The following is a 19,344-nucleotide window of genomic DNA, read 5'->3' on the forward strand; positions in this document are numbered from 1 at the left end:
TTCACCTCCTTCTTGTTCTCCTCCTCCTCCTCCTCATCCCCATGCTCTCCTCCTCCTGCATTCATCTTCTCTTCCTCCAACATCATCTCCATCATCTCATCCTCCTTCTCCTTCTCCATCATCAAATTTTTCTTCTCCTCCATCATCATCTCGTTCTCTTCTTCCTCCTCATTCTTTTTCTTCATCATCAACATCCCCACCATCCATTGTTATTTAAAAGTTGCCTCTCTTTTAGAACGACGACACTGGGTGTAGACTTAAAAAATAGGAAACAACATGAAGAAATGCGCAAGCATCTGGACAACGCATGCTTCACCAACCATAAAACACAACTGACAGGGCTCTACAAACACCTTACTCCAAGGTCTGGGAGAACAGCCAAGTTTTTAAAGACTTCCAGAGCATCCTCATCAGGACAGGAGCCAAACAGATCTCTGGGGAATGCTGTGCCACTGGGCAGGTGCCATGACGGAGGAGGCACAATACATGGGTCCTTAGAGATGGCATAGTTTGGTCAAGGAGACCCAGAGAGTTCATGATCAACTCTGCCCAATCCTACCAGATGGGCAGAAAGCCTAGGACAAGGCATCTATTGTCCTAGAGGATGCAATCCATAATGCCATCCCCTCGGCCAGCCCCATATGGGCAGTGGCGCTCTGCCAAATGGGTGTTTACAAAGTCTTCCTTCAAGGTAGGCCAAAGGTCCATAGATGGAGATTTTTAAGAGCCTCCTTCAATGAAGCATGGCTGATGCTAACCAGATTCTGAAAGGGGTCTGATGTTTCTTATAATGGGGATGCCAAAATGGAGAGACTAAAGTTGGTATAGTAGAGAGATATAAGGTAAAGTTAAAGGTTCCCCCGCACATGCGTGCTAGTCGTTTCCAACTCTAGGGGCCGGTGCTCATCTCCGTTTCCAAGCCGAAGAGCCAGCGCTTGTCCAAGGACGTCTCCGTGGTCCTGTGGCCGGCATGACTAGACGCCAAAGGCACACGGAACGCTGTTACCTTCCCACCGTAGTGATCCCTATTTTTGTACTTGCATTTTTATGTGCTTTCGAACTGCTAGGTTGGCAGAAGATGGGACGAGTAACAGGTGCAGGATTCGACCCGCCAAACTGCCAACGTTCTGATCGACAAGCTCAGCGTCCTAACCCACTGAGCCACCGCATCCGAGAGATATAGAGATGTATATATAGAGACAGAGTTGCTAGAGATATAGAGAGATAGGGAGAGACAGACAGACAGACAGACAGATAGATAGATAGATAGATAGATAGATAGATAGATAGATAGATAGATAGATAGATAGATGATAGATAGATAGATTAGATAGATGATATAATTAGATAGAAATTAGATATAGATGATAGATAGATAGATAGATAGATAGATAGATAGATAGATAGATAGATAGATATAGATATAGATATAGATATAGATATAGATATATAGATATAGATAGATCAGGGGTGTCAAACTGCCAGCCTGGAAGCCACGCCCACCCCATTGCTGGCAATGGCAAAACCATCCCGATACGTTGCGCGACATCACGTGACGTTGCGAGTTTGACATTTCTGACATATATCGATATATAAATATAGAGATGATAGACGGCAGAGATATATAGATATAGATGATATGTTTGATACATGGGTGAAGAGGCAACAAAGCAGTCACTTCAGTTACTGTGTGTGTCCACTTGCAGAACGCACACCTAGACGTGAGGGAGAGTCCTGTATTGGACCCATTTCTCTATGTCATTTTCCACTTCTTTTAAACGTGTGGGAAATTATTCTAAAAATGGATCTCCCTCCGACTAGGCTAAAATGGTTCAATCCACTGCTGAGGATTTGGGGGGCTTTTCTTTTAAAAAAACTGTATGCCTCTAAAATTGGGGTCTGGGCTGTGCGCAGAGAGGGAGGGGAAGAAGCCTTTGGACTGGGGAGCCTTGAACACAATTAACAAAACAGCCACAAGCTTTAGCTGGTGCAAAATGAGGAGGGAAGAGAAACAGTTCCCCTTTCTTTTCATGCATCATCTTAATCTCATTGCCTTGACACTGCTCCAGATAAGTGGTGGAGGGTGACTCTCATTATTGCAAACCAGACGTAGCATCATCATCCATCTCGGGCAGCTGAAATTGACTAGGGACCAGAAAACCCTGTTTGGGTCCTGGAGTTGTTTAGATGCCAAGTGGAAAGAGGAGGCTTGCCTAGATGCTGAGGTGTGTGTGTGTGTGTGTGTGTGTGTGTGTGTGTGTGTGTGTGTGTGTTTGTGTGTGTATCAGTGTTCCAGTATCTCAGGGGCTGCCCCAAAGAAGAGGGAGTCAAGCTATTCTCCAAAGCGCCTGAAAGCAGGACAAGAAGCAACGGATGGAAACTAATCAAGAAGCAACTTAGAACTAAGGAGAAATTTCCTGACAGCGAGAACAATTCACCAGTGGAACAGCTTGCCACCAGAGGTTGTGGGTGCTCCATCACTGGAGGTTTTTAAAGAAGAGACTGGACAGCCACTTGTCTGAAATGGGCTTGAGCAGGGGGTTGGGTCACGTGATCGCTCTCTGCAACTTTCCCAGGCAGCTTCCAACAAGCAAAGTCAATGGGGAGGTCAGTGCGATTCATTTGACATCCGTGGCAACGTCAACAACAACAAAAAAAGCTCGTAAGATTGGGCACGACTCGTTGAACAACTGCCTTGCACATCGGTGAAAATTCTCACCCCGATTATGGTCATAAGCCGAGGACTACCTGTATGATTTCATAAATGGTCCGTTTTTCACGGGACGTCAGCCAGTACAGTGCCAGCCGCCATTTTGTGCAGCCTCCAGCAAACACCCTCCAAAGCTATACTGCTTTTGAACAAGGCTACCGAGTCTTTTTTCGATTTTGGTCTCCCGTCTTGAGGCAAGCCATTTTCTTGGTTTTTCTGCCTCGCCCTCACGAGATTTGATGTGAACGTTATATCAAGTTTTGCAACCTCAAAGTCACTAGTTGTTCTCCGATTGGCTAGAACGTATCACCAACCGACAGAATGCTCTTTTTTTTTTCACCTGCCAAGAAAGGTGTGAATTTCAGTCAGAGATGGAGATAAAAGCACGTAACAGCTGAACTTAATTTTCTCCAATCCTGGGCAGGATCCAAGGTTCCAAGTTTCTTTACCCTCAGCAACCATTTGCACCGTTAAGCAACGGAAAAACAGCACCAGATTAAAGCCTGCATTTAATCATAAGTCAGTTACATTTTCCTCCCTCTCTTTTTTTTCTGCAAAACAATAAAAAAAGCCCCGACATTTGCATTTAAATTGTATGCAAAACGACCCTCTAAAATACAAAAATTGTGTGCGCCTTTCCCCAAGCCAAGAACTGTATGGCAACATTTTTTGGGGGGGGGGGGAAAAGGATGTGATTTGGAGAATAAATGTTCCCATCCACATATTAGTGCAAATGAGGTTGTTTGGATGTAAAAAAAAATATAACCCAACTAACAATCCGCCCCTGTCTATAATCGTGAGCCAAAACTGTGCACTTTGCTTGGATTCTGCTGTTTTCTCTGGACCGAGGCGGGTTTTCGAAAGGTTTTTTGAAAACACAACAAAAACAAAAGCTTTCCATTTTGACCAGAGGTGATAGAAAATGCGTGTGCTCCATTGTCATGCCTCCGGGGGGGGGGGGGGGGAATGGAGCCATCTGTCTCTGTCTGGGTGGCTGCCTGATTTTATATTTTTTTAAAATTTTTTTTAAAGGCTTCCTTTGCAAATATCGGTTGCTACTGGATCTGAGGGCTATGAATGTGTGAACGAGGACCCGGTTCAGTTACCATAGCTGCATAACTCTGCTCTGTCAAAGCAAACAGAGAGAGGGGGTCTGGGAAATCTGGATTTATTTATTTATTTATTTATTTAAAAAAAGATGCTCTCCCTGGCTTGTTCATCCGTTACCTGAATTTCGGCATCAGCAGACACCGAACGGCAGACCATGGAGGCCTGCTGTTAGCAAGCTCAATCTCTTTAGCAAACAAGTTGAGAAAGTGATGACTTGAGTGAAATGGCAAGGAAGTGATCACAATGGACTGTCACAATGCCAAGAAGGGTGGTGGTGGTGGTGGGGGGGGGGAGAGAACCAGGACAAACTGCTGACATAGCCGGTGGAACAGCTTGCGTTTGGAGCGATGAGAGGGTTTGCAAATTTCAGAAGACGGGCTGAATTTTTTTAAAATAACGGAACTTTGCCAGTTGGGTCTGAAACAATTCGGATCCATCTTCTTGCTTCACCCGAATTGGTGCTTTGGGCTGGTTTTATCTCATTTGGATGGGAAGAGAGATTGGGGTTTTGTTTGGAGGGAGTCAAGCTCTTCTCCAAAGCACCAGAGGGAAGGACGAGAAGCAACAGATGGAAACCAATCAAGGAGAGAAGCAACCTGGAACTAAGGAGAAACTTCCTGACAGTGAGGACAATCAATCAATGGAAATGAGTTGTCTTCAGAAGTTGTGGGTGCTACATCACTGGAGGTTTTTCAAGAAAGGATTGGACAACTATTTGACTGCAGGTAGTCCTTGACTTACAACAATTCATTTAGTGACCATTCAAAGTTACAACAGCCCTGGAAAAAATGACTTATGACCATCCTTCACACTTATGACCACTGCAGCCTCCCCATGGTCAAGTGATCAAAATTCAGATGCTTGGCAATTGGCTTAGTTGCAATGTGATCGCCTTCTGACAAGCCAAGTCCACGGAGATCCACTGAACAACCAACCATCTTAACTCACTTAACAACTGCAGTGATTCACTTTATAGCAACTCTGGCCAGAAAGATCCCTTCACAGACGTCTTGCTTAGCAACATAAATTTGGGGCTCAATTGTGGTCAAACATTGAGGACTACCTGCGTTAGGGTCTCCTGTTTCAGCAGGGGGTTGGACCAGAAGGCCTCCAAAGTCCCTCCCGACTCTGTTCTTCTGGCTGATGACATGGTCCAGCCAATCGGAGAGCCAAGAGCCATCGGACGATGCTCCATTCGGGAATAACGAGACTGATTGATTTCCTCCAATGATGTCATAGAGCCAACCGGGGTGAATGCTTTTTCGGAGCCAAGGCATCCGTTTCTGTTTGTCATGCTTTCATGCAAGGGGGCCTACAAGCCCACCAACCCAAAGCCTGGGTCAATTTTTCAGACAGTCTGAGCCAACCTGGCGAAGGGAGCCGCACAAGGAAGCCTACAGCAAAAGCTCAGATACGACATATCCCTGCCGCCGCCGCCACCACCACCACCACCTCTGCCCCAATCGCATCAGCTCGCTTTCCGGGGTGCAATAAATCCAACGGGTGTGCTTGCAAGCTTTTCTGGCCTTCCTGCACCCCCAAACTGCAGTCTTAGTCTTGCTCCCCGCCCCACACACAGACACACACACACACACACCGCTAAGCTCTAACCCTGCTCCCACTCAGCCCTTCTGTAGCCCCACGTGGTGTGCAATTGCTGGCGGGCAAAATATACCCTATTCTACAAATGCCAATGGGGTGGATTATTTGCTTTTCTGAAAGAGGCCTAACCTGCTGATGCTAATGAGATTTGCCAGATAGCTGAGTGGCTGCTTTTGAAGCCGGCTATTTAGCAAAGAGGCTTTCTCCACCCTTTTGTCCGGTATCCTTGAACGCTGCAGGCAAAAATGCCGTGTCAGGGAACACTGCAGTGCCCAGGCAGGCTGGTGAATGGCCTTGGAGGGAGGGGCCTGTCTCTTTTTGCTCTGTTTCTGCGGGAGGACCCATGCTTCCTCTTCCCCCCCCCCCCCCAATGTATGGGGGAGATGTGTAAAACCACCTACACAAGTGGCAGGAGATAACAGCTGCATTACTTCTCTTTCCCCCAGAGATGAAGGACAACAGACAGCAAAGAACACAGTCATAGATTCTAAATGCGACACCCCCTGAGTATCAGAATCTGGATAGTCCCTACAACTATTGTGCAGGTAGCAAGAGCACTTAGACTTATATACTGCTTCACACCGCTCGACAGCCTTCTTTAAGCAGGTTACAGAGTCAGCATCTTGCCCCCCCCCAACAACAACAATCCGGGTCCTCATTTTACCAACATCGGAAGGATGGAAGGCTGAGTCGACTTTGAGCCGGCCAGGATTGAACTCCTCGCTGTGGGCAGAGTTAGCCTGCAATATTGCATTCTAATCACTGGGAAGGAAGGAAGGAAGGAAGGAAGGAAGGAAGGAAGGAAGGAAGGAAGGAAGGAGGGAGGGAGGGAGGGAGGGAGGGAGGGAGGGAGGGAGGGAAGGAAGGAAGGAAGGAAGGAAGGAAGGAAGGAAGGAAGGAAGGAAGGAAGGGCCAATAGCAATATCACTTAGATTTATATACCGCTTCACAGTACGTTATAACCCCTCTGTAAGAGTCAGCCTCTTCCCCCCAACGAACTCATAAAGATGGAAGGCTGAGTCAACCTTGAGCCAGTAAGTCTTGAATTGTCTCGAATAGTCCTGGACTTGTTACCTGTCCTTTAGTGACCATTTCGAAGTTACAACAGCATCGGGAAAAAGTGGGAATTATGAGCATTTTTCACACTGATCGTTGCAGCCTTTTATTTTATTTTTTGGTAGCTGGATTTCCACCTAATCTGCCTCGCAGGGTTGATGTGATATTTTTTACTGACCTTTTGTTCTCCTCGGGGGGGGGGGGAAAGGCAACCGAATAAATGTAACTGTGAACAAGCAAAATTCAGCAAGGGATCGATATTTAGAGCCTAAATGCTTTTTAATGCAAAGCTCTACCATTCCAATTACTCAGTAGAGTATGGGTGACTCACTGCCACTTTCCGCAGGCTCGCCAGATTGGGGGCTCATTGCTAAAAGCAGGATGGGGTGCTGCGGCCTTGTCTTCACATCTCCTTTATTTGTTCCCGTGTGCAAAAGGGACTGCTCAAATCTTGCCAGGACCGGAATTTGGCTTAGTTACCTGCCCTTTACCAGCACGGCAGCCATGGATTCAAACTCTGGGTCTGCTTTGTTTTGCAGGGTTTCCCTCAAGGAAAAGAGCCAAAGGGATGCTTCATAGTTTGGAACAGATATCAGGACTGCATTTCTGACCGGCTCAGCGGCAGCACCGGGCAACCTTGGGCAAGTGCCAGGCCTGGGCAATTTTCAGAAGTAAGCAGATTATATCTGGGTTGTAATCCTCCAGAAAACCAAAAGAGGGCAGCAGCGGGTAGAGAATTGTGATGCTTTGCCGCCACCTAGTGGCTGTCTGGGTATTTGCAGCTCAGATATATGTCACTCCTAGACTAAATATTTCTTGTTTTATCCCTTATATATCATTACTATTCTCTAGATCCAAGCTTGGATTCAACCTGAGTTGGTGGGTGGTTTTTTTTTTTTTTTAGTTCCCCAATAACTCTTCAATCTGATAGCACTGCAGGAAAAATTCAGGAGTCGCAAATTCTAAAGATAGATGAATTTTTGTTCAGCTTTAGGCTAAATTCGGAAAAAGCCAGCTCGCTCTAAACCTTGCTTCCTGAAATAAGTTTGTCTGCTTGTGGTTTATACAATACAGTTTGAAGACCTGTGTGAAAGACTACTAGCTGACAGCTGCTGGCTGTGTGTGTTTTCTGAAAGGTTACAGATACGAAACAGCATTCCCACAACCTGCATTTTCATGGGTATAAATGTTCCCTCTGTTCCTTAGTTGCAAACAGATTATTATTTGAAACCAAGATGCTCAACTGTTTTGCACACACATGGGCCGTGTGCACAAAGCAGGTAAGGCCAAGTTATAAAATCCATTGCCGTCAATTAAAATACGATTTTTCACCCAACCTGCTAAGAATATGCCTCTTCCTTCGCATGAAAGATTACGATTCTGTCCCAACTTCCAGAGAGGCCCCGGGGGATCACACACCAAGGTTTTCAAAAGGTCTCCAGCTGTGTATTTCTGTCTGAATCAGGAGTGAAGAAAACTTGTCTATCGTCTTTAACAAGGCTGTCCGAATCAGGCAAAATTCTGATCTCAACGGTCCATACAGTTCAGATCCGCCATCCCAATTTAACCCAGACTTCTAAGAGAGAGAAAAATCAGCCGAATTCAAATGAATTGATTTGGGGAGGGAGGTTTATTCAACTTACAAAGAGCCCCTAAGTTGCTCCTATCAATCTGGAGAAATCCAGTGTTGACATTTTAAATCCAGCCGGCAAATCAAATTGGACTCCAACGGTAGCTTCCTTGAACCAAGTCTCAGCACTGAGTCTTTAAAGCACTATTTAATATATGAAAGCAGGGCCTTGGTATAAAAGCAAGGCTGGCTGGGGAATCCTGGGAATTGAAGTCCAACCATCCTAAGGTTGCCAAGGTTGGAAAAGGCTACTCTTCAGGGGAGAGAAATCATTTGCAATGGGCCAAATCACCATCTGGTACTGATGTTACCTAGTTTGGGTCATGAAACGTCTGCAAGAAAACAACCAGACTCAGAAAGCATCAAGGACCCCACAGTCCTCCTCCTCCTCCTCCCTTCTAGCACTGATGATGTTACCTAGTTTGGGTCATGAAATGTCTGCAAGAAAACAACCAAACTCAGAGAGCATCAAAGACCCCACAGTCCTCCTCCTCCTCCTCCCTTCTAGTATTGAAGATGTTACCTAGTTTGGGTCATGAAACATCTGCAAGAAAACAACCAAACTCAGAGAGCATCAAGGACCCCACAGTCCTCCTCCTCCTCCTCCTCCTCCTCCTCCTCCTCCTCCTCCTCCTCCTCCTCCCTTCTAGCATTGAAGATGTTACCTAGTTTGGGTCATGAAACATCTGCAAGAAAACAACCAAACTCAGAGAGCATCAAGGACCCCACAGTCCTCCTCCTCCTCCTCCTCCTCCTCCTCCTCCCTTCTAGCATTGAAGATGTTACCTAGTTTGGGTCATGAAACATCTGCAAGAAAACAACCAAACTCAGAGAGCATCAAAGACCCCACAGTCCTCCTCCTCCTCCTCCTCCTCCCTTCTAGTATTGAAGATGTTACCTAGTTTGGGTCATGAAACATCTGCAAGAAAACAACCAAACTCAGAGAGCATCAAAGACCCCACAGTCCTCCTCCTCCTCCTCCTCCTCCTCCTCCTCCTCCCTTCTAGCATTGAAGATGTTACCTAGTTTGGGTCATGAAATGTCTGCAAGAAAACAACCAAACTCAGAGAGCATCAAGGACCCCACAGTCCTCCTCCTCCTCCCTTCTAGCACTGATGATGTTACCTAGTTTGGGTCATGAAACATCTGCAAGAAAACAACCAAACTCAGAGAGCATCAAGGACCCCACAGTCGTCATCGTTGTCCTCCTCCTCCTCCTCCTCCTCCTCCTCCTCCTCCTCCTCCATCCTTCTAGCACTGAAGATGTTACCTAGTTTGGGTCATGAAACGTCTGCAAGAAAACAACCAAACTCTCAGAGAGCATCAAGGACCCCACAGTCCTCCTCCTCCTCCCCTCCCTTCCTTCCTTCCTTCCTTCCTTCCTTCCTTCCTTCCTTCCTTCCTTCCTTCCTTCCTTCCTTCCTTCCTTCTAGCACTGATGATGTTACCTAGTTTGGGTCATGAAACATCTGCAAGAAAACAACCAAACTCAGAGAGTACCAAGGACCCCTCACATGACATCTGAAGCCCTTCCTGGCTCCATCACCCAAACCCACATTACGGCATTTAACTTCAGACACACTTCACGGAGGTGGGTGGTGGGTTGCGTTTTAGGAAGTCTGGATCGACTCAAGGGCTTCTGGCGAAAGGCAGGAGGAGAGTCAAGATGGTACCTCGGTGAAGGCTTAGGAATGGAAAGACCCAGGTCAGACCTTTCTTCTCAGTCCAGCCTACTCCCACGGGGCTTCTATTTTTGGGGGGGGGAATAGGAGGAGGGACCCTATGTCTTGAACCCCTAAATGAAAGGCGGGTTAGAAATCTGGTAAATTGGGAAGTAAACCACAAAACTGCCTCTCTCGCTCACTTCGGCCACGTCATGTGGGGGGAATTCGCAGGAGGAAGCCCTTATGTTGGGAAGAGTTTGCGGTAAAAAGGAAAACCGCGCTGGCAAAGAGCATGGTGGCTGGACACGCCATCGAAGCCAACGCCGGCCAGAGCAGAGAACGACTCGAAGCAGCAGCGCAAGATCAGAAGATGTGGAGAGAGCCAGCTCAGAGAACTGCCCGAGTGTCGGACATGGCTGAATGGACAGCATCAACACCATCCCATTTTGAAGTACAACAAATGTAAAAACCTAGCAAAGGACTCATCAGCTGACAACGAAGGGGGAGAAGCTAAATTCCAACATGCACAGATTCCGCTTCAGGTTTAATTCCCTGCTCACGGCTGGGAATAATTCTAAGTTGCCTTGTTGGGTTGAACTCTTAGATGGGTTGAATTCCAATCCAATGCTCAGTCAACAAAACCCTACGTAGATGGAGGCCTCCAGGGGAATAGGGATGGGTCGGGGAATGAAGGCGGGGGGTGGGGGGAAGATCAATAAAGCCAAGTGATATTTCAAATCTCTTCCTCTCTCTTTGGAAAGTCCACCAATCAATCTTAACAGCAGCTCCCTTCCTTATTATTGATCCTCCAGCATTTGATACGATTCACAGATACACTGTTTCTAGAGCCCAAAATCAATGTTAGCCCCGTGGTCCATTTTGAGCAAGGAATGGAGAACATTGAACAAAGGAAAGTCAAGGGTGGTGGAGGTACTGTGTAACTTCAGTAATTGTGCGGCACCAACGGAAAGCCAGGTCAGGGACAGATTATCACGTGGAAAATCTGCAGTACTCTGTGGTTGCTAGAGGTTTGATCCAACTTGATGGCACCACCATCCATTTTTAAAGAATCGATCGGGTAGAAGCCAAAACTGGGTGACCACTTGTCAGGGGGTACCATAGTTGCACTGTGGATCTTGACCAGAGCATGCATGGAATGACACAGATGGACTTGTTGTTGTTAGTTGCGAAGTCATGTCCGACCCATCGCTACCCCATGGACAACGTTCCTCCAGGCCTTCCTGTCCTCTACCATCTTCTGGAGTCCATTTAAGCTCACGCCTCCTGCTTCAGTGACTCCATCCAGCCACCTCATTCTCTTCTTCTATTGCCCTCAATCTTTCACAGATGGACTAGATACCATCAAAGATCTCAATTCTACAGTCTCAGGATTTCGTTTGGCCCAGCTCCGTATTCCCATCATAGCTTCCACAGCAAGTGTTTCTCAGCCTTGGGCAACTTGAAGAGGGATGGACTTCAACTCTCAGAAGCTGGCCGAGGAATACTAGGAGTTGAGGTCCACCCATCTTCAAGGCTGAGAAACACTGTCCACTCATCTTCAAGGCTGAGGAACACTGTCCACCCATCCTTAAGGCTGAGAGACATGCAATATTCAAGGATAGAACACAGGGTCACCGAGAATCTCTCTCTAGTAGGTCTAGAAACTAGAAGAAGTGAGACACCAGAATAGAATCGAGATGTCTCAGGAAGGTGACCCTGTTGGTCCCAGCTCAGAAGAAGGAACAATTTGACTCTTCCGTGTTCTGTGACCTCATCACAGCCTTCTGCTGCAACTTTGGAAACCTGACTTAATTGAGGCACTTGCTGTACTGGCTTAATGGATAAGACAGATGGATCCAGAGAGAGAGAGAGGGAGAACGAACACGAGGCAACTGGAGCGATAGGGGTTGGGAGGCAAATAAGCAAAGATCGGAAGGCCAATAATACGCCGGCCAGCATTAAACGGATCTTCTAAAGCACCACCTGCCTACTTAATCCAAGCACATCCATCTAACTGTTGCCAGGGATGACTCAAGCGAATGTAAGGGGGAGCATTATATCGTAAGTATAGTTCCTTAAGCACGAAACCAGTGTAGCGTCATGTAAGTTATTTTTCGAGAGAACCATCCAAACTCCGTGCCTAGGTGGTCAGGTCTAAGCCCAAAGATGACACAGTGAGATCCACTCGTGTCCAGTTCTTTATTCGCTTATAGACAATAGACTGAATCTTGCCAGGCTAAAGCTATAAGCTTGTAACACAGTGTTTTTGAACCTTGGCAGCTTGAAGACGGGTGGACTTCAGCTCCCAGAATTCCCCAGCCAGCACGGGTGACTTTAGGCCAATCACCAGGAGAGGTTGAGTTCTAGACCCGCCTTAGGCATGAAAGCCAGATGGGTGACTTTGGGCTGATCACCAGGGGATCCTGAGTTCCAGTCCTGCCTTAGGCCAGAAAGCCAGATGGGTGACTTTGGGTATGGCTGGCTTGGGAGTTCTGGGAGTTGAAGTCCACCCATGTTCTAGCTGCCCATGTTGGGAAAGGCTGTTCTAAGATAATAAATATATCTTTAGGAGATTCCAAGGGGAATCCCTTCCTACTCCCCCATCCAGTTTAGGATTGTGCAGTCTCTTGCTATGGGCCCCACTCTGGAATCTGCTGCCCTCTTTTCCTAGGAAACAATGGTGCCACTGCTGGCATTCTTCTCTCCCCCCACCTTCTCCAACTACACATTTCACCACAATGGCATGCAAGGGCAGTTTTGAACCCGAATGCGCTGCCCTTCTTCCTCACTGTCTTTCTGACATCACCCTGTCGCCCAAGCTATGGATCCAGTCTAGAACTTCTCACGTCCCCAGGTGGCCTCTTGAAAACGAGACACTCGCCGCCATTCTTTGCCAAGCGGATTCTGCATCGAACGGAGAGAGAATTAGCAAAGGGACTTGGGGAATATTTCCACCCCCTTTTCTGTAATTCTGGTTCAGAGCAAACCAGCGCTCAAAAATTGACTGAAGCTGTGCGCTTAAAGATGCAAAATCCTCCCGCCTCGGTTCAGCTTCAGGAACTCATTGCATTTGCATGAGCCTGTATCGAAAGAAGTATGTTGAAGGAATGCCTGGAACATTCTGCCATGTGCCAAAAGCAAGTGTGGGGTGACTTTGCCGGGTCAATGTCCATCTGTCTGTCTAACATTGCTTGAAAAACAGGTTTAAGACCTTCATTGGAGCACCAGAAGGCAAGACAAGAAATAATGGGTGGAAACTCATCAAGGAGAGAAGCAACCTGGAACTAAGGAGGAATTTCCTAACGGTGAGAACAATTAACCAGTGGAACCACCTGCCTCCAGAAATTGTGGGAGCTCCATCACTGGAGGTTTTTAAGAAGAGACTGGACAGGCATCTGTCTGGAATGGTATAGGGTCTCCTACTTGAGCAGGGGGGTTGGGCTAGATGACCTCTAGGGTCCCTTCCAACTCTATTCTGATTGGAGAGTCAGAGATTTTTTCACCCCTCCTATTGGTTGTTGAAAGAAATTTGCTTTTCGAATGTGAAAAATCTCCATTCTTGCACTTATCAAGGAGGTGGTCCAAGGATACGTGTGAATGTCCTGATTTTCATCCCTCTGTCCTTTTTCTAGCAGCCTCTGTTCAACTCTGGTGGCCCCATGCCAGAGAACACTAAGTCTGTCGAATGTCTCCTCTTCCTGCAAGCCTAAGAGGCAGCTGTACAGAAGGAACAAGAAAGGGCACGGTGGGTGCCTAAATTATACATACGCACTCCCTTATTAATATTTAAATTAATGGCATTTCAAGCACAGGCAGGTAATTCAACCAAGCAATTTCTGGAGGACTCTCTCCAGACCTCTGGCCAATGAGAATGGTCATGCTGGAATAGGTGATGCAGGAGAAGCCAACCTATGAATTTCATTAACTTCAACCAGGATTCTCCAAACAAGCATCCGAGGCCTCAGTGGCTGGGAATTCTGGGAGGTGAAAACGTCTGAGACAAGCTAAGCATATCCACAGTCCTTATAGCAGCATGTGGTCCAGACTGGATACATGCAAAACCATCTATGTCGGGAGGAATGGAATGGAATAGAAGAAAGAAGAAAGAAGAAAGAAGAAAGAAGAAAGAGGAGGAGGAGGAGGAGGAGGAGGAGGAGGGGGAGGAGGAGAAGAAGAAGAAGAAGAAGAAGAAGAAGAAGAAGAAGAAGAAGAAGAAGAAGAAGAAGAAGAAGAAGAAGAAGAAGAAGAAGAAGAAGAAGAAGAATACAGAGTAAAATGAACAGAATAGAATAAGGAGAAAGTTCCTGACAGTTAGAACAATTAACCAGTGGAACAACCTGCCTCCAGAGGTGGTGAATACTCCAACACTGGAGGTTTTTAAGAAGAGACTGGACAGCCATTTGTCTGAAATGGTATAGGGTTTCCTGCCTGAGCAGGGGGGTTGGACTAGATGACCTCCAAGGTCCTTTCCAACTTTACTATTAATAGAATAGAATAGAATAGAATAGAATAGAATAGAATAGAATAGAATAGAATAGAATAGAATAGAACAGAATAGAAGCAGGAAGGGACCGTGGAGGTCTTCTAGTCCAGCCCCCTGCTCAAGCAGGAAGAGAACATTCTGGAAAAATCCAGGTGGTTCTCAACCTCAGCAATGCATTCTCGGGAGGTCTGTTGGTACAGGCAGTCCTCAACTGTGCAACCGCCACAGAGCCCAAAATTTCCATTGCTAAGCAAGACAGTTCTTAAGTGGAGCCTTGCCCCATTTTTACGACCTTTCATGCCACAGCTGTTAAGTGAAACAGCACAGTTGATAAGTTAGTCACCTGGTTAAGGAATCCGGCTTCCCCCATTGACTTCGATGTTAGAAGGTCGCAAAAGGGGATCACATGACCCTGGGAGACTCATAAATATGAGTCAGTTGCCAAGCGTCACGTGACCCTGGGGATGCTGCAATGGTCATATGAAAAACGGCCATAAGGTACTTTTTTCAATGCCGTTCTAACTTTGGTCATTAAATGAATGAATCGAGGACTACCTGTATTGACTTCCAGTATGCAGGACAAACGTCTGAAAAACCCACCAGATCAGCCCCAGCATGCGTGGGCTGATGCGGTGCTAATGGAAGGTTCTAGATTCTTCTTGAATGTTCCATTTTCCAAATGGAAAAGTTTTGTACAGCTTTGATTCAGAATATCATCAGATTCAAAGCCTCCCCAAATGTCAGGAGGCAACTGACGCTAATTCAGAAAATACACGCTAGCTAGCACATAAAACATGCACGTTTGAGATCAAAGTTTTTGCAAAATGCATGCCAGGTGATCAAACCGAAATAAAATTCCATGTGGGTGGGGAAAATTTGAAACTTTCCATTCCTTCAGCAAAAAGTTATTTTCATGAGAAAGACTGACTCACAAAAGAGTCCATGATTCACAAGATCTCCTGTGCTGGTTAAGTTCACTAGAAAATGAATCTCATCTTGTTCCAGACTGCAATACACTAGAAAGAAGCCCAGGTAGCAGCAAAGAGATACAAAAAAATAAATAATATCCTCTGCTGCCATCTAGTGGTCCATTAGGGGTTCGCAGGACAGTTCTAACCCCGATTCAAGTAGGTACTTCATTTCTCCCTTAACCTTTCTTGAACCTTACAGAGCAATTAGAGTAATCCATTAGTTAGGACAGCATATCAAACTTGGTTCCTGAGTTAATCCATCTTTCACGGCCATGCCATCTATCGAAGCATAAACTAATTGAAGAAGTTGAGCCTGCCCAACACACTAATTTCAAAATCAGGGTTAAAAGCTAACCACACATTTGCACAAATGCATCAGCTAGCTTTTCCACTGACCTGGTTAAGTGTGTGGTGTAAACCAAGCCTCTCTCTGCCAGGAACTTTTCTTTCTGTCTCACACACACACATGCGTAATCCCCAATTTGCTCCCTCAGATGCTGCCCAGACACATTAATCCCGAGAGCGAAGATTACGGCCTGTTTAGCACGCTGTTGTACTTGATCAATAGAAACCCAGTCTTTTCCAAAGTCTGTCAATGCAAACGTCTGACAAAGAGACGCAACAATGGTTGGGAAAGTCAACAAAGACTTGATAATCATCCAGCAGCATCAAACCAAGAGCGTCTAAAGCTGAGCCCAGAAAAATGCCCTTTCAGCCTTGTTCCTTGCGACGGAGATTTTTTATGAGTACAAGTAGTCCATTACTGAGAAGAAAACCCATTTTGTAAGGTTGGTGTGTGTGTGTGTGTGTGTGTGTGTGTGTTAGGATTAGAAGATCTGGTGAGAGTCCCAGTGTCTGCTGAGGATCCCAGGTGCTTCATCACTGGAGGTTTTTAAGAAAAAAACCGGACAGCCACTTGTCTGAAATGGTATAGGGTCTCCTGTTTGAGCTAAGGGTTGGACTAGAAGACCTCCAAGGTCCCTTCCAGCTTCTCTTCCGATCGATCTCTTCCCCAGGTCTCCTGGGAAAAACAAAGGCCTCCTTTCTCTGCTTCCAATTCCAAAGAAGTTCGTCACTCTTACTCCTGTGAGTTCTCCAGAAGACAGGAAATGGCAAGACTGCACAGTCATGGTGTTATGTTCTCGGCGGCAGCGGTGGCTTTGCCAGCTGGAGTACTCACACCTAGGAAGTAGGATGTCAAACTTTTTTGCTCTGAAGTAAAGCTGAGGACCGGGGTCCAAGTTTCCAACCAGGGCACTTGGCCATGCCAAGGAAGCGGCTAGCATGTTACTGGAGAGGAGCCACCAATTTAGATGGCTTGAAAACAGAAGATACCTACCGTGGCGCTTGGCTCAAGGACTTTGACCTAACCCAGTGGGGTTCTGATGCTCTTGGTTGCTAGACTCCAGGTTCAAAGGCAGCCCACCTCTGAAGCCGAAGATTAGGGAATAAGAGCGGGAAGCTTGAGCAAACATCTCCCAAGGCTTGGCAGAAGAACGTGAGATGAACTAGGGCAGGGGTAGGCAACCTTGGCTCTTTTAGGACTGGTGGACTTCAACTCCCAGAATTCCTGAGCCAGCCACGCTGAGGGAAAAGGGAGAGGTTTCCAAGCTGAGCCGCGCCGGCTCAGGAATTCTGGGAGTTGAAGTCCACCAGTCATAAAAGAGCCAAGGCTGCCTACCCCTGAACTAGGGCTTTGACACAGATCTAACAAGAGAAACCTTCTAAAGTTCTCCGCTGCTAAGAAATGTCCAGTAACTTCAGCTCATGTTGGGTTAGTAATTCAACCCCGACGGGTTTTTATAAGGGGAAGGCCCAACCCAACTGGACCCCTGGCTTAGACTTAGAGAACAGAGTTGCAGAAAGGATCCAGCCATGGCCACTTCAAAGGAAGCCAACTTTTGGACATCGCCCAAAGAGTTTCATCACGAGACTCTCAAAAGCCGTCTTCCCCACATCCCCCCCAGGAGAGAGGCTGTTCTGTAAAAGTCGGCCTTCACGACTGACAGTAGCTGCGTTTGTTTGGCTTTGAACGTTTGCAAATATATAAATTCTCTCCTTCCGGTTCTTACGCAACAAGGCGAGTCCACACAACAGCAAGCAGACCAGGCATTCCCCCGCTTCCAACAGGGCGAAGGAGAACGTTGCTTGAAAGCAGTAAGCTAACTTCTCTCTACCTAGGATGAGAACGGCCAGGCTCAGGACCACTCGAGGGGCAGACAAGACTGCAAAAAGCATGTGTTTTTATTTATTCTTGCAAAAAACAAACAAAAACAAAGCACACAAAAAAACACCACACACACACCTTTCTACCTCAACAGACCTTGAAGAACCCAACCGGTCGAACGTCACTGCACCCAGATTTATTATTTTTTAAATGGGGTTGGGCAGGGGAAAACACACCAAATCGCAGAGCAGCATTGCCCCAGCCTCCTTCTCGGGGAGGGAGGGAGGGAGGGACGGGGGGGGGGCACGAAAGCATCCAACAACGCCTGCCACTTGTGCAAACAAAAGCCGTTTCAGAGAATTGCTGCTCTGGCATCCGCCAACCTCTCTCGCCTTGGCAAGAGAAGGGAATGGCAGTGCCCGCGCTCTGCTGCCTTCTAGCCTTGCCAGGCGGACGGGGGTGCCTTGCCGCAGCAGTTGCCCAGTTTCTCTCCGCCGCCCCCCCCCTCCCAGCCAGACGGCCAGCCTGTTGTGTTCCTTGCAAAGGATAGCAGCCGCCTCCAGCTCCTGCCTCCACCTCCTCCCTCAGCCCCCCCCCCACTTAAGGGCTGCTCCCTCCCAAGGTGGCTCTGTTTGCATACATTAGAGCAAAGATTCCTGCAGTCGCCTCCTCTTCCTCCTCCTCCTCCTCCCCAGTCAGACACATCAACACCAACCAGCCGAGTTGCTATCCTGGGGGCTTTCTTCTCCCCACCCCCCACCCCCCAGTCTTCCTTCCATCGCAAGCAAGCAGCAGCGAATCCCCCCCCCCTCTCTCCTCCCGTCTCTGCCAGCCGTTTCCTTTCCAAGGGCTGCTCCCTAATTTCAAATGCAGGACGCCCCTTTGGGAAGACCCCCCTTTTTTTGCGCTGCCGCTCTTCTTAAAGCGACCCCCCCGGATCAATCTTTTAGAGAAGGTCCCTTGGGGAGGGGGCGGCTTGGTGGGGAGGGGTCCTCCCCCTGCCCGAGAGAGCAGAGAGAGAGAAAGAGGTGGTGGGGGGGGGAAGGGAGACTTGGGTGCCTTGCAAGGAAGTCTTTCGCTTGGCTTGGCTTTCCCGGCTTTGGACTCCGGTGGGATACCTGCCGCTCGCTCGCCCCTTCCCCTCCCGTGCAAAACATCCCACCTCGGAGCGGCTGGAAACCCACCCCCCTCCGCCGCCCCCCCCCAGGCTTCCTTGCAACGACGGATAAATAAAATAGCAGCCAGCCAGCCAGCCAAGCTCGCTCGCTCCCTCCCTCCGGCGCCTTGCAGGGCACTTCGCCTCCATCTCCCCTTCCCACCGCACTGACGACCCCCTCCCTCCCTCCCTCCCTCCCTCCCTCCCCGCGACCCATCTCCCAGCCGAGGCGTGGACTCACGGTCGTGCGAGAGATTTCCACGGCTGGCGGCGATCAAGCCCGAGCTGACCAGGAGCCACAGAGGCAGCATGGTGGGCAGGTGGGGAGAAAGGAGGAAGGAAGGAAGGAAAGGAGGAAAGAAGGAAAGGAGGAAAGAAGGAAAGAAGGAAAGGAGGAAGGAAGGAAAGGAGGAAGGAAGGAAAGGAGGGCAGCGGGGAGGAGGAGGAGGAGGAGGATGGAGGATGGAGGAGGAAGAGGAGGAGAGGGGGAATCCGATGCCTCCCCCCTGGCGGGTGGCTGGCAAACTTCGTCCTTGCCCCCTCCCCGCCGTTGGGGGGGGAGGGAAGAAAAAAAAAGAAGGGGGGGTCGCAGAGAAAGCAAAGGGGGGGGTCTCCACCTTTGGCCCCGACCCCGCCTCCAAAGCGGCACCGCAGTGGCACGAAGCGGGCCGGACCCGAAGGAGGACGCCGCCGAAGTGGTGGTGGTGGGGGGGGGGTCCAGCAGAAAAGCCGAGGATGCTGCAGTGACTGGGATTAAATAGAACACCCGGGAGAGACCATTGGGCCGCGGCGGAG

General features: G+C 48.1%; 1 protein-coding gene across 1 annotated transcript in view; it reads right to left on the reverse strand.

The window, feature by feature from the left end:
* Window positions 1-18,889, reverse strand: part of LOC308679300 (cell adhesion molecule 3-like) — a gene marked incomplete at its 3' end in the record, with an annotated part of 70,246 nt that extends 51,357 nt beyond the window's left edge. The window contains exon 1 of the mRNA XM_081346908.1: window positions 18,791-18,889. Within this exon, the coding sequence (XP_081203034.1) occupies window positions 18,791-18,860 (70 nt within the window). The remainder of the gene's footprint in view (window positions 1-18,790) is intronic.
* Window positions 18,890-19,344: the final 455 nt, after the last annotated feature.

This window comes from Vipera berus, assembly GCF_964194415.1.
Source record: "Vipera berus genome assembly, contig: HAP1_SCAFFOLD_125, whole genome shotgun sequence".
Lineage (NCBI taxonomy): Eukaryota > Metazoa > Chordata > Lepidosauria > Squamata > Viperidae > Vipera > Vipera berus.